Below are 16,051 nucleotides of genomic sequence, written 5' to 3'. Positions count from 1 at the left end.
GCAGTTTAAAGTCGTGAAGGCTTTCCTGGCAAAGCAACAGAAAGCAGTCTCCTCCTGATAAGATAGGGAAAAGTCCGTGCCAATCCTCCCGTCGTAGAAAATGGAGCTTCCGGAGGCTTCTTCCCCAGGTCTCGGTCGCCCTCCCGGCTTCAACGAAAATCCAATGCACTGTTGCCGTACTTACCCGGCACACCTGGACCGGGCAAAGTTGGTGTGGGAGGGAGCTTTCCGATGCTACAGACCACAAACACCGCTCCAGACTCAGTTCCCACCAGTTCAAGTGCAACTTGGCCTTCCGCCAGCCACTGCCGCTCCTACGACTTTCAGAAAACACGAACAAATCCTCCCCAATTAGAGGACTCTTTCAACAAAGAGAGTCTCTGCTTTCCGACAGAAGTCCAAAAAGCAAATTCTGACTGCTTTCGTTTGTCCTCGCCAAACAAATCCTTCGAAAATAATCAAATCCTCACAGCCAGCGCCACACACCCACGTCCGATCCTGACCTCGGGTGCTGTCTGTGTTGGTTCTCTCTGTGACCACGTGGATTTCCTCCGGGTGCTATACAATAAAGTTGGTCCTCAAGTGAACATCAAGGGTTACATTAATCGTGGGAGCCCTCAACATTTACTCCAGATCCCATGAAGCTTCAAGGCATCAGACCAAGTGAGAGCAAAATGAATATCACCTCGTATCATCCGCAGCGGCAGGAGAGACTAAATTGCATGATTCTGAAGCGGCAGGAGAGACTAAATTGCATGATTCAATGCTGCGTGTCTTCGACCAAATGCAGCACAAAGCGAGGACCCATATCATCTCAACTCTGTAGGCCTTCTGATAAAATACCTTCACCTGGAACATTAACTCTGTTTCTCCTTCCACAGACTTGCTGAGGGTTTCTAGTATTCTATGTTTCTGTTTCGTATTTCCAACCAATGTCGTATTATTTTATTTTCAGTGACTTTCTGGGCCAAGCTCCTTCTGGCTGCGAGACATAAGACTACAAATCCCAGAAAGCGCTTCGGTCGATCAGTTGCTTGCGGCTGCTTCCCTGGGTACGACTACAACTCCCAGAAAGCACTTCAGCATCTCTGGGGAGAAGGAATGGGTGACGTTTCGGGTGCTTTTTCAATAAAGTTTGCTACCAATATTCCCTTTACCCAAGGACGATAAGGGAATGGAATATGTTACCACCCAACACACGTGCTGCTCCCGATGTTAAGTCATTTAAAAAGGAGATTGAGCAACTAGATCTCCTCGACATGGTCAAAAAGGCCCACTTCAAAATGTAATCACTACTCTACTCACTCCGACCTGCGGGAGATAAGCACTTATGAGGTGTTTGCGCAGTAATCAACCAGAACCTTCTTCAGATTAGTTGCTTGTGGCCAAAGATACTGGAGGATCAAGATGAACCACTCCGTTGAAATCGCCTATACTGAAGTCGCCTATACGCAAAGGAGCGGAACGTCCGCCATTTTAGTAGGCAAACCCCGCCTTTCGCTTTGCCTCTCGCAGTGTAATCAGTGTTGTGGGGGAACGGTATGTGTGATGATACCATTAAAATGCAGAATATATCTCATCTATCAATTCACAGATTTTTGTTATTTTTCTTTTTAAATGTTTCTGCTAGTTTCTGCCTACTAAAATGGCGTCATGACGTACTACGGTTTTTAGGGTCGAGTGGTCTATCTTGTTCCTCTAGTATCTTTGCTTCGGTCCACCAACCGCCGCGGCTGTCCATCGGGCCGTTCCCCGCCTCCTCGCGGGGCTGCAGGGTCAACCCGCGCGCGCACATTGTCCAGGTTGACATCCCCGATCGGAAGGCGGGACAGGAGCTCGCGCTCCGCTCTGCAGCCATGTCGCGGCTCCTGGTTATGACCGCGCTGCGCCGCTCCGTGCTGGGCCCCAGCAACCCGGCCACTGCTCAGGCTCTCAGAGCCCCGCAGTCCGGCGTCGCTCTCTCCGTCTCCACCCCACGAAGCAACGCCGTTTTCCGTCGTTGTTTCTCGGGCAAGACAGCACGGGCCGGCGGTTTTCACAAGGGGTTCCTGGTGGGCACCGCCGCACTGGTTGGAGTGACGGTTGCCGGCTTTGGCTTCAGTCGTAACCGAGCACTGATGGTTTCCAAGAGCCCGTCTGACCGAGAACAGCAGCACGCGTTGAATGAAATCTTACAGAAATGCAATCACTTCATGTCGGATCCGGTGACCGATATCAACAAACTGCTAGAAAATAAGGATGACATGAGGACTAAGATGGAATTGTTGATCATGGAAGTCCAGGCTGATGTTTGCAAAGCCTTGGCTGAGGTCGAAGGCAGTCAGACCGGTCTATTCATAGTAGACCGATGGCAACGCGAAGAAGGTATTTCCCAACACAAGTCTACGTGCTGATATCCATGTATGTCGAGTACAATAGAGGAAGTTGTAGGGGTACCAGTGTCATTGATACTGTCAGAACACTGGATGAAGCATACAGACCTTGTCCTGAGGCTGACGTACCCTCACAGTGTTTTATCAAGAACAGATATTTTGAATAGTTTGGTTCATTTTTGCATTCAACTTGGATTGTGGAAGAGGCAATCGTCAGGTTACTTTATACCAAAGTATAGTCGGGTAACTGAACTACTCTTGAATTATTATTTTGCCGAATGTGGCTTTCGTTGCAAGGTGGCACTAGTATAGGAACAGGAATATTTTGCAGCGGCTATACACAACATTGATCTCTGGCATTTTGCGTGCATTTTTGGTCTCCTTTTCTGATGTGCATGCTGTGGAGAGTGCAACAAATATTTACTGGACTCATTTTATGGGGAGGCTAGATTGAGTTATTTAGTCTGATTGTCACAGGAGTTTGGAAGAAAGTTTCGAGATTTCACAAAAGCTATAAAATTTCAATGGTACTTGTCAGGTGTTTATGGCTGAAGGCTAGCTTCAGAAATGGTGACGATCTCAGAATAAATCCAAGATGGATAACACTTCTGACTGGTCATAACTGTAAATGCACGTCCTGTGTTTAGCGTTTGTGTTGGTATCCCATGACTGCTGAGGCTAAGGATGTTCATGTAACAGTCTCCTCGCATTAGCTGTTTAATTGTCCATCATCATTCACGAGTCCATGTAGCAGGACAGCAGAGCTTTGTGGGTGAATTTATTAACTCCATCTGTTGCAGCCTGGTTTTGTTGTTTAGTAACTCATTGCTGACAACAAATCTTCAAGCTGAGCAGCATTCATTTCCTTTTACCCTCTGGCTCAACCTGACGCTGAGTATTTCCAGCACTTTACTGCTTTGATAAACATAATTTTGGTGCTACACAACAGAATGAAGGAACCCTATAACCATTTGTCTTAAATCTGAATTTCATATTTTTAAGCTCTTATGGGAAATTTGATATTGCACTTCTTGCAATATAGCATATCCTTTCAATATTGCGCTTCTTGGAATATATAATGTATCCCTTCTAAGAATGTAGTGCTCAAAACTCTCCACTATATTCTAGACGGAGCCTGGTTTGGTGTTTGACATCGTTTGACATATTCCTCTCCTTTATATTATAATTCCCTCGTAATAAAGGCAAAAATCAGCTCTTAATCTCAATTATGGTGAAGCATAATTATAGAAGGAGTCACCTGTATGTTGCTTTCCACAATCCACAACTTAAAGCAAATAAAAATGTGAATCTAATGCATTTCCTAATAAAGTTGGTTTAAGTGAATGCCCAATGCAAGTATTTTATGTAACATTACTATGGAGATTGAATGAATTTTCTTTCGAAGTATTACTTTGGGACTTGTTTATAATTGCAGGTGGTGGTGGTATTAGCTGCGTGCTTCAAGATGGGAAAGTCTTCGAGAAAGCTGGGGTCAATGTTTCTGTGGTATTTGGAAATCTTTCCGAAGAAGCGGCAAAACAGATGAGGAGCAGAGGGAAAACATTGAAGTCAAAAGATGGTAAAGGAGGAATCCTGGGGTATGAAATTGTGATTGTACCTCAAAAGCTCTATGGGTAGTACAACAGTTTCTTTGCTGTCTTTGTCTTTGCTACTTCCATCCCTAATTTTCCAAATATACTCCTAGGTTCCTGACAGATGCCTTTTTGGATTGGGACCCTTCAGACTGATGGCATAGGACGGGGAGGGGGGTGTTGGAGGATGGGGGGGGGGGTGAAAGCTGGAAAAGGGAGGTGGGGTTGGGGCTATGCCTGATAAGTGATAGGTGGATACAGGTGAGGAGAGGGAGGGGGTAAGTGAGAAAAGCTGGAGATGAAAATGAGACAAAAGTGTGTCGGATAAAGGAAGAAGAGGAGTGAAATATAAAACCAGGGGGGGATATGGGTGGAAAGGGACACTTTCTCTGCACATTAATGCAGTTTCATTTCTTGCATCCAATTCTGATGATTGACCCAAGACAAAAACTTTGTTACATTTTTGACAGATGCTGCCTGATCTATTCTGTTTCTGCATTTTGCTGTTGTCAAAAGTAGTTTTATGTAATTTTTCAATTTTAGCAATGAGCTTATCAGATGCACCAAAATCATTGCAGGATTAATGACTCGGTGTCACTTTATGGTCACGTTCACTTGTATTATCTGTAGAATACAACAACATGAATTTTGGTTTGTAGCATTGACCTGCATGTGATCCCTTTTTACCAAATTTTGATTTTAGTTTAGATTAGAGATACAGCCCTTCAGCCCACTGCGTCCATGCTGACTATCGACCACCCTTTCACGCCAGCTTTATGTCATCTCACTTTCTCATCAACACCCGTACTGTTGGTTGGATTAATTTGAGGAGGATCTGTAACAAAGGGTATTCTTTATAAGCTTCAAAGTTCTGGGTTTGGTTCAGGATATAAATGTGTAAAAGTAAACGTTTAATAAACAGTGAATATAGCTTGTTCACCTTTTGGCATGTATTGCTTTGGTTTGCAGGGAAGTTGCCATTTTGTGCCATGGGAGTGAGTTCTGTGATCCATCCCAAGAATCCTCACATTCCAACCATTCATTTCAACTATCGATATTTTGAAATTGAAGAAGGAGATGGTAACTACTTTCAAATATTGTATGTGTTTAATGGTAGATTGCTAATTTATTGCATTTGGAAAGGGGTAGTCAGCATGGTTTGTGCATAAAAAATTGTGCCTCACCAAAATGATTGCGATTTCTTAAGGGGTTTAGAGCATAAAGGCACTTAAATGGGTACATAGATAGGTAAGATAAGGCACTTAGACGGGTACATGGATAGGTACGGATTGGCGGGATACGGGCCAGGTGCAAGCAAGTGTAACTAGCTCGGTTAAGCACCTTGGTTGGCATGGACAAGTTGGGCTGAAGATCCTGTTTCTGTTCTGTATAGTTCTATTACTCAGTGTGTGCAGTAATATTGTGTCTATTAATATTTTACCTTGGGTTACTTTTAGCAGCTATAAGTTTATTTTTGTTACTGAAAGTTAAAAATACTAAAGGCTGAATGTTACATCGTTTAATAGAATTTTGTTGCGCAGGTGTCAAAAGAATTGATTGTCAATTTCACAGCAGTTGGCCAGTGAAAGCAATGTTCTTAAGAGACAATGGTATCTGATTATCGGGAGGAGGTTACATGGAAACATCTTTTTTCCTGAAACTTTTTTTCTCATTACAGCTTTTTTTCTGTTTGTCAATTCCTATAGTAGCTTTCGAGTAATTTTCTAGATACTGGTTAAAATAGCCATGGTAGAAATTGTTCCCTAATTTACTAATCACGTTATATCTAATTTATGTTATCAAGACACACATAACAGCAGAGAAGGACTGTTGATGTCACATTAACCTGGTGTTTGTGATCAATCTTTAATGTCTGCTTGCTACGGCATGTAGAGAAGGATTTAGTCTCTTCAGTTTTCACTCGTGAGGCATGAAGAGCTATTTAAAGAAACAATGACTATTCTTTAAATTGAATGTTCCTCGAAGTGCGAAGTAAATGTTGCTGTTAGGCTACCCATTAAGTTTGCAAATTCTTGTCTGCAAGGTCAAAAGACATGGTGGTTTGGTGGTGGGACAGACCTGACACCTACGTATCTAAATAAAGATGATGCAGTTCATTTTCACAAAACTCTCAAGGAGGCCTGTGATAAACATGATCGAAGTTATTATCCAGCTTTTAAAAAATGGTGAGTAGAATGGATAATTTGTCAAATTTGCTGCAAAATATCCACAAATCTTTGAGCAAAGTTGTTGTAAGCTTGCTTTAATGATTCCCCAATCCAGAACTTCAGTTGCATACAGTGAATAACATTGGGTGGGCAATACTTGCTTGTTTGGGAGGGTCCTCACTGTATGTTAATGTATTGAATGAAAGCAAACAGGAGAGGGAGGGAAATGAAAGTCACAGATAAGAGGAGAAAGGGAAAAAACTAGGCAGGCAAAGTTGCAGAAAAAGAACAAACTGTACGCTTAACAGGAAACACAAAGAGATTCAATGAGTGCAAATGCAAACACTTGCCAGTTTTTAAAAAAATGTTAGATTTACATGTTTTCTGTTAAAATATTTAAAGTTTCTGATCTGATCCTTTATTTACTTTCCATTGAGTAAACCCTATTGAAACTTGCTTTCAAAAAAGAGGGGATGTCTCAAGGAAAGATTCCAGCAATAATCAGCAATAAAAGACCAAGGAACCACCATAATATCCATTGATATAGAAACAAGGAATTGCACATGCTGGTTTACAAAAAAAGACACAAAATGCTGGAGTAACTCAGCAGATCAGGCAGCGTCCCTAGAGAACATGGATAGGTGATGTTTGGGGTTGCGAACCTTTTTCAGACTTCTTTAGACCTGCTGAATTACTCCAGCACTTTGTATCTTATAATACCCATTGACCCCCCCCCCCCCCCCCCCCTTAATGTTTCCATCAGAAGCATAATCCCTATCATCTCTCAATACCACTTTTATGGCCGGTCAGTTAAATCAATGTGTAAGAAGGAACTGCAGATGCTGGTTTAAACTAAAGATAGACACAGAAAGCTGGAGTAGCTCGGTGGGACAGGCAACATTTCTGGAGATAAGGAATGGGCGAAGTTTCGGGTCGTAACCCTTCTTTGCACGGTTGTGTTTGTATTGAGGGCAATTTGGAAGACTTGTAAATTCCTACTGCAATGTTGGGCAAAATATTAAATGCCATTCCTGTTTATTCCATTGTCCAACAACATTATTTTATCAAACCTTAGCATGCCAATCTTTGGTATGGATGTTCTATTATTGTCGAGTTGCATGGTTACTGCTCTTTACTTGCATTCTTACCTCGCTAAAAGTTGCAAGCCATCTTCAGCAATAGTTATTCCCAGGGTGGAAATGTCAAATATTAGAGGGCTTAGCTTAAAGGCGAGAGGGGGAAAATTTAAAGGAAATGTTTGGAGCACAGAGGATGGTTTATGCTGGGAACATGCTGCCAGGGGTGGTAGTGGAGTCAGAAACGATAGCGGCATTTATGAGGCTTGTACATTGATATATAGATATGGAGAGATATGGATCATGTGCAGGCAAATGAAATGAGTTTATTTTGGCATTGTGTTCGGCACGGACATTGTGGACTGAATAGCCTGTTCCTGTGCAGTGCTTTTCTGCACTAGAATTTTCCACAATTCACTTTATACGTTTTTTACGTAAATAGTGCTATGACCTTCTGTTCTAAGTGTTGCAATACCGAGTTTCGCTAAGATAACGATATAATGCAGCGAGTGGAGGAATGGGACAATATGGTTTGGATCAATACGAGTTCCCTGCTTAACTGCACATATGCATGTGCCCAAAATAGCAGTCCAGTGAACACTTGAGGCTAATGTATTTTGAATATATTTTAAGTGCACCTTGAAAGTTTGCTCGCTTTGAATATGCCTGATGTTTAAAGCTACGTGTGTAGACCACAGGGGAGATTTAGAGTGACCTTCATGTCTCAAGTACTGCGACCTATTCACATTGATAAGAGTCATAACAGATAATGACCACACATATTTGTAAGATTATGCCTGAATTTTGTAGTTGAAGGCAGATCACAGTGACTTTGGACAAGGATGCCATAATCAGGGGCAAACAAAAGGTCTAGAATGTCAGTCCTTATCAGTTACTTAGCATTTAGTAGTGGGTGGGTCACCCTGTTTAAAGTTGATGCTTCACTCAAAATTAATGGTGCAAAGCTCGCTGTATGCTCTGCTGTGCATCCAATTATTTGACTGCTTCAAAGACTGTTTTCTGTTCAACCGCATGGAAAATGTTAGCAGTTTCATAATGCATGGTCTTTGACCTACCATTTTCTAGCATCCTTGCTAGCCAATATCTGGATTTGTAGTAATAATACCCTAGTGATGGTATAAGTTTGTGCTTAAACATTTAATGTCTGAGAGTCTGGCCATGAGATTGCATCCTTTAGACTTTAGAGAATTTAGAGATACAGCGCAGAAACAGGCCGTTCAGTCCACTGAGTCCATGCTGACCAGCGATCATCCTGTACACCAGCACTATCCCACACAGTAGGGACAATTTACAATTTTACTGAAGCCAATTATCCTACAAACCTGCATGTCTACGGAATGTGGGAGGAAACCAGAGTACCCGGAGAAAACCCGTGCGGTCATTTTCAAGGTATAAAGAGTAGAGTGTTTGAAACAAGTGAATACATCCTTCTTGAAGTTTATAATTTTCATCAGCACTATAACCTTCAAATTAATGTTCCTCCAATTTTGGCCTCAAAGTACAAATTACATTTGTAATCATGTCAATGTGTACATTAGTATGTGCACCACCATAGTCAAAACATGGTTATTAAACAAGTGGGAAAAAAAGGAATTGGGAATGTTTATTAATATGTAACTGCCACCTTCCCACTTTTCCACATGAAGGTGTGACAATTATTTTGTCATCAAGCATCGTGGAGAGCGGAGAGGAGTGGGCGGTATATTCTTTGATGACTTGGATTCTCCCTCAGCGGAAGTGCTCTTCAAATTTGTACGCAGCTGTGCCCAGGCAGTGGTTCCATGCTATGTTCCCATTGTGAAGAAGCACATCCATGACTCTTTTACACCAGAGCAAAAAGCATGGCAGCAGCTCCGAAGAGGCAGGTAGGTTGAGTGAAATCCTTGACGGAAAGTACATTGTCGAACCTGATTATTTGATCACCATGTGGTTGCTTGAAAGTCTCTTCTTTCCCCATAAAAAAGATACTTGCACTTACAAAGTGTCTTTTGGTTCCCTTTCAGGCTATACCATGTTGCACAATTTAAATAAGTAGCTTTGAAATGTTGTTATTGTAATGTTGGAAGTGCATCAGCAAATTTACACAAAGCAATTACCTATAATCAGCAAAATGGTAATCAAATAATCTGTGCTTTATTAATATCAAATAAGGATCAAACATAAAAGAGTCTTGAGTGTTGCTTGAAAACAACTACAGAGAACTACCGAACAAAATAGCACATCAGCAATGAAAGTTATTGTAAATGACTTGGTCTTCAGGACAATCTTTCATTCTTTGCCAACAGTTGCTATCATCTTTTTACAAAAAACTTTTTCTCAATAATGTAACAGAGTAATACGCTGATTCATGCCAATGATCCAATATGATGACTGATTGGAAGGGCTTTTAGTTAGGGGAAACATTTGCTTTTATTTTAACCACTAGAAGTTCAGAAGGTGCATTTGTTAAATAGATGCAGATAAATCGCCACCCTCAGTTCTTCTGAATATAGCAGTAATCTGATATTTTCTTAGTTTTCCTTCTGACATCGGAGAAGGCCTTTGAGCCCATCGAGCTCACAGAACATTCCCATCAGTCCCATTATTCTTAATTGCTGTAAACTATTCTACATCACATGCCCATCAACTTTCTGTGATTTCAATTGTAAGAATTACATTGTTCAGTCCTGGTACATTTGACAATAAAACACACTCTGGATTCTTCAGTCTTGATCCAACTGCCATTACCTTGCCTGAGGGACAATTTACAGCAGAAAATTGACATGTTTGTGGAATGTGGGAAGAAATCAGAAGATTGGGAGGCAATCCAGGCAAACTGGGGCAATGACTAATTACAGCAATAAAACAAAATTTACTGTTTGCCCACCTTAATGCCTGCTGCATCTGCCTTCTAACTCTCATTGATTTGATGTAGGACACCCGAGTCTTTTGGAACATCAACTTTTCCCATTCTCTCACTACAGAAAATGTTAACATTTTTTTACTTTTCTGTTTTGTGTACTTGAGTGAGTGATGCAGACTTTCTGACCATGATCTAATCTGTCGGTATTGCAGGTGTCGCCTTATTTGACTATTAGTGATGTCTTCTCCACCAGAAGTGCAAACCTTTCTGGATGAAGCATGAGGCACACTATTTGCAATGTGGCTGAAACTCTGAAAGAGTGGTGCCGCAAGGACCCATGCAGCATCCTGTGGGCAAATCTCAGTAAACTTGTCTCCGTCTTGACTGAAAATGTTGAGATGCTATTTTTCTGGTTGTGGAATCATTAACCAGAAATCACCATGTCTGCACAAAGAGAAGAAATCTCTTTACTCACAAGGTTCAGAGTATTTGAATGTTCCTGTGAGACCTGAGGCATGGCCTTAGAGTAAATCAAAATCAACGCGCTTTGAGCACTGTGCACTAAAGGGGATGTTTAAAAATCCATGGGAAAGGGAAATTGATGTGAAGGATCGCCCATGGCAGAGGAGGTGAGAATAAGTGATCACAGTATTAGAAAAGTGAGAGGCAATTTTAGGACTGAGATGAGGAGAAATTTCTTCTTCACTTATGGATGGGAAACAATAGACAATAGGTGCATTCGGCCCTTCGAGCCAGCACCGCCATTCAATGTGATCATGGCTGATCATTCTCAATCAGTACCCCGTTCCTGCCTTCTCCCCATACCCCCTGACTCCGCTATCCTTAAGAGCTCTATCCAGCTCTCTTGAATGCATTCAGAGAATTGGCATTTTGGAATTCTCCAGCTTGGAGAACTGTAAAGGCTCATTCAATTAATTCATTCAAAACTGCAATGAAAAACATTTCTGGGTGTTAAGGGAATTGAGGGATGCTGGGAAAGAGCAGGGAAATCGTGCTAAGGTAAGAGATCAGCAATGATCATGATGAATGGCAGAACAGGCTTGAAGGTCCAGATGGCCTACTCTGCTTGTCTATATCTTGTGTTATGCGTAGGTTTTGTATCTGACCTGAAGCAGATTGGAAGTCTGCAGAAATATTTTTCCATTTCCAAGAAAATAATTTCAGTTTGTCGGAGCTTTCCATTTCTAGGTACTGATAATATCTCCTATCTCCCACAACTTAGGGAGTTGTCCAAGCATCACTGGCCCTTCAAATAAACAGCAGCAGGCAGCTACCTAAACCATAGAGGGAATTTGAAATGCATCAAGTGTTAAAAGAAGTATAAGAAAATAACTGCAGATGCTGGTACAAATTGAAGGTATTTATTCACAAAATGCTGGAGTAACTCAGCAGGTCAGGCAACATCTCGGGAGAGAAGGAATGGGTGACGTTTCGTCCCGAAACGTCACCCATTCCTTCTCTCCCGAGATGCTGCCTGACCTGCTGAGTTACTCCAGCATTTTGTGAATAAATACCTTCGAAGTGTTAAAAGAAAAACACTTTTCATTACATTTCTCATATGTAGTTAATACAAGAGTTGGCTCTCCTTTTTCAACCAAAGCTTAATTTATTTTTTCATGGGTTGGTATAAAACCAAATGAGTTGTACACTGAGATGGCATGGTCTAATTTGCACGTTATTATTACTAACCGCCTTCACTGCCCTGATGCAAAATATTTGAACATTTAAAATTTGTTACTGTAAATTGAAAGGAGTGTTTGAGGTTCACGGTGAATAGATGTGTACAAAAAGGTTCTAGATAGCTTTCAAGTGCTGATTCATTTGAGCCCTGTCTCTTGGAGGAAGAGTACAGGTGGCAAGCAAAGAAAATTCTGTGGAAAAATGATATAGTAACTAGCCCAATGTTTGATTGCAGAAAACTCTTGAAACATAGTTCCCCGAGTGGAACTATGCAAAATCGATCCAGTAGATGGCATTGTATGGTCTTCATTTGGACAGAACGATCATTTTGAAACAACTTCTTTAATGAAGAAAGAATAGTTGTATCCTCTTCCCACAGCCCTGAAGACGCTTCTGAAATATAGAAATTGTTGCAAAATTTTATGATATTCAAAACAAAAACTTAAAACTCTTGGCATTTTTCTAAACTTTAGTCCATTACCTTGCAATCAAATTTAATGCAGAAAACTAACACAATCTTTGTAGCAACAAGGAACCAATGCTGGTTTACAACAAAGGGCACAATGTGCTGGAATAACTCAGCGGGTCAGGCAACATCTCTGGAGAACATTGATAGGTGGCATTTCGGGATGGAAACCTGAAGAAGGGTTACCTATCCATGTCTTCCAGAGATGCGCCGGACTCACTGAGTTGCTTGAGCATTTTGTGACACGATCTTAGTATTTTGCTGTATTCTAATATTGCTAGAGTGTGCCCTGTTTTCCTAACTATTGTCTTTTTTTTATTTTAATTCCCATCTCTTTCAGATATGTAGAGTTCAACCTAATTTATGACAGAGGGACAAAGTTTGGTCTCGCAACTCCAGGATCCAGGATAGAAAGCATCCTGATGTCTCTTCCCCTAACAGCTAGGTAAGGGCTCATTACAAATATTGACAGTCTCATCAGCTTTGCCCATTAACCATCTCGTATTAAACACTGATATACTCTCATCATTTGGAAAAACTGAGTTCATGTTGATGGATTGTGTACAGTTGTATTGGTGATTGCTAATTAAAATGTCACTTAATTCTTGAGACTTAATTATTTTGAATTACACAAATATAAAACCTCTACCAACTGCATTAGTTTTACCTGGCTGTATATTTCATACTCACTTTATCCTGTTAACTTTTAATCTGAAAATTACATTCCCAAAATGTATATCATTGAATGGTTGAAATAAGCTATGCCAGTGAAATTATACATTCCTGCGAAAAGTAACAAATCACAACCTTTTTCTGCATATTTTACTGGGAAATACTTCTCATTTGTTCTTTATCTTTTCATTTACCAGTACCCCCCAACTATGGTGAAGATACTAAAATAATTTATGTGACATTGAATTTATCCCATCCAAATTGGATTCCTGCAGTTATAATTTCCCTTATTTCACTGATAATTTTGAAATCTCACATTTGAGTAATTTTTCTCACAAGATAAAGTAGTGTTTTAGCAGATATGGGGTGTCTAAGGGGCCTGTCCCACTTAGACGTTTTTTTAGGCGACTGCTGGTGACTACAATAGTCGTAGCAGTTCGCCGAAAAAACGGCGACTGGACCCCCCCTACGACAAGCTACAACAGCCTACCAACTAGTTGACGTCAAGCTACGGCAAGCTACCGACAACAGGCGACCCAATCATCGCGACTTAGGACGTCCACTTACGACCGCACCTACGACAACCTACGACCACACAGGCGGCAACCGAAGTCAACCTACATCTACCCGCGACAAGCTACGACTTTGTCAGCGACAACTGAAGACGATTCACGTAATTTTGGCCTCCGGTTTTGTCGCCGGTTGACGTAGGTAGTCGCCAATGGAATTCAAATAAGTCAACACCGACGAAAACCTATGTCACCTGGCGACAACCTATGACAGCGCCTACGTCAGGAGATGTCAAGCTACGATCATTGGTGTCAAACCAACTGTCGCTGAAAATTTTTAGACATTTCATAAATCCAGCGGCGACCGGAAAAACGCTACGACTCTTTGGAGACTACTCACGACCATACAGGCGACACCCCGGTGACCCCGATTTTTTAGACGTCTAAAAAATCGCCTAAGTGGGACAGGGGTTTAAGCCACTAGTACATGAATAAACACATAGCTATGCCGATTTCATTAAACATCACCTTATTTTCAAAAGTAGAGACAGACGTCAAGTATGCAGTTCATTCATATTCTATACTTATTTTTTTGTCCTACAGATGGGAATATATGAATAATCCTCCCAAAGGCACCAGGGAGGCAGAAATACTTGAGGTATTGAAAACCCCCAAAGACTGGGCCCGTTAATGTGAATCAACAAGACTGAATGTGAACACTGAAGTCCAAACTTGTCTATCTTTTACTGCATTGCTTTGTAAAACCTAAACACGTTTTTAACATAATGGCTATTACATTTTTTCATCCTTGGCGCTGCAATTTTTTGTAGAAAAATGGACAATGTTCATGTACACTTTGTATATGTTGTCTTTTTAAATTCTAAACACTCCATCTCAACACTGAGGTGAATGGAAATAGAGGGAAAATTGTTTCAGTAGATAGAGCTGATGTCAAAATTTCAATGCCCTTAAGACACGAGCCATATCTCTAAGCAAAGTATATATTTTGCCTTAATTTAAAATGTGCAGCCTTTTGAGAATTGCTGCAAGTATTGTAAGTCTTGTGCATTTTTTATATTACTGGTCGAGTTTAGTATAATGGGAATAAATGAAAAATCAATGCAATGGAAGGACTTTTAACATGTGATGTGTTTATCGAAGGATGTCTTGATATATTTATAATCTTTTTCCAAAGTTGAAACTGTTTATATTTACAAACATTTAGAAAAATCAAAGTGCAGCAATAATTGTTTTCAATATAGAGTAAAGATTCAGTTTTTATACTTTGATTAATGAAAGGAGAACATTTCATCGTGGGTGGGTGGGCTGAATACAATTAATAATTTGAAATAAGATTGTTTACAATTCTTTTTTTCTTCTTTCCCATGCACCTATTTTTTTATTTCAGTAACTTTTCAGAACTCTTAATATTTCTTTCTGGTGTTGGGATTTTTAAGTAGTATATGCATTGAAATATTAATTGTTTCAATAAAATGATAATATATGACCATTTGATATTTGTGCATTACTCACTGAATGTAATAAACAGTCTATGATTTCCTATGGACTGTCTTTCATGATTTCATGGGCCTTGTAAAATAAATCTTTTAATCAGTTTCAAGATTTAAACTATTGACCACTGCATGTACTCTAGGTCACTTGCTTTCTTGTTATTTGTCGTTATTTTGTTCTGCTGCTGAATATAGATAATGAACATTTTATTCAGATTTCCTAAAGGTATTTCATTTGGTGGTTGAAAAAATCTGGTTTGTCATTTTTCACTATATTAGATGGCTCCAATTTGGGTGAAAAAATTAAGATCAAAATTAATGTCTTTATTTATTACAAATAATATTAAATGCAAATGTATTTTGTATTTTGGTTAATTCTATTCATGGAATACTTGAATTTAAGGAAAGGTTTGTTTTTATTTGTTCAAGCTATAAATGTTAATAATGCTTGCATTAATTATCCATTCCTACTTGTCCAAGGTCTAAGTTAAAAGTCAACCTCTGGAGATAGAGACAAAATGCTGGAGTAACTCAGTGGGTCAGGCAGCATCTTTGCAGAAAGGAAAATATGACGTTTGGGTCAAGACCCTTCACCAGATCTGAGTCTGATGAAGGCTCTCGACCCGAAACGTCACCTATTCCTTTTCTCCAGCGATGCTTCCTGACCTGCTGAGTTACTCCAGCATTTTGTCTTTTTTCAGTGTAAACCAGCATCTGCAATCCCGCTTTACACGTGATGTGTCTGGAGTTGAGGTAAGGATATATTGTCCTTGCTAGTCCCATCAAGTCCCCTAGAGTTCCGCACAAGTGGAGATATCTTCTCTCTATCCCCCTCTGTCAGTTCCCATGATATCTTTGGGATTAACAATCAAGTCGAAAATATGGTGAATAAAATTTTACTTTGACTTATCTCTCCCAGCACAAGCCTTTATAAGTTTGTGTATCGTAGGGAACTGCTGAGTAAATTTATCTGTGTGAACACATGGCTGTTCTTTATGTAAACAAAAATATTCTCTGAGACTTAAGTGTTACCCTGAAATTCACAGCAGGCTTCCCATCATGAGAGTAGAAATAAAGAACTGCAGATGCTGAACATGGATAGGTGACATTTCAAGCTGTCT

General features: G+C 40.4%; 1 protein-coding gene across 1 annotated transcript; it reads left to right on the top strand.

The window, feature by feature from the left end:
• Positions 1-1,699: 1,699 nt before the first annotated feature.
• cpox (coproporphyrinogen oxidase) lies at positions 1,700-15,109 on the top strand. The gene is made up of 7 exons (XM_078409612.1): positions 1,700-2,364; positions 3,808-3,951; positions 4,934-5,044; positions 6,009-6,150; positions 8,876-9,094; positions 12,579-12,683; positions 14,023-15,109. Exons 1-7 carry the CDS (start codon positions 1,857-1,859, stop codon positions 14,108-14,110), a joined length of 1,317 nt encoding a protein of 438 aa, XP_078265738.1. The 5' UTR covers positions 1,700-1,856; the 3' UTR covers positions 14,111-15,109.
• Positions 15,110-16,051: the final 942 nt, after the last annotated feature.

The sequence above is a fragment of the Rhinoraja longicauda genome, chromosome 12, assembly GCF_053455715.1.
Source record: "Rhinoraja longicauda isolate Sanriku21f chromosome 12, sRhiLon1.1, whole genome shotgun sequence".
NCBI classification, from domain to species: Eukaryota; Metazoa; Chordata; class Chondrichthyes; order Rajiformes; family Arhynchobatidae; genus Rhinoraja; species Rhinoraja longicauda.
This window is presented reverse-complemented; position numbering and strand designations above follow the sequence as displayed.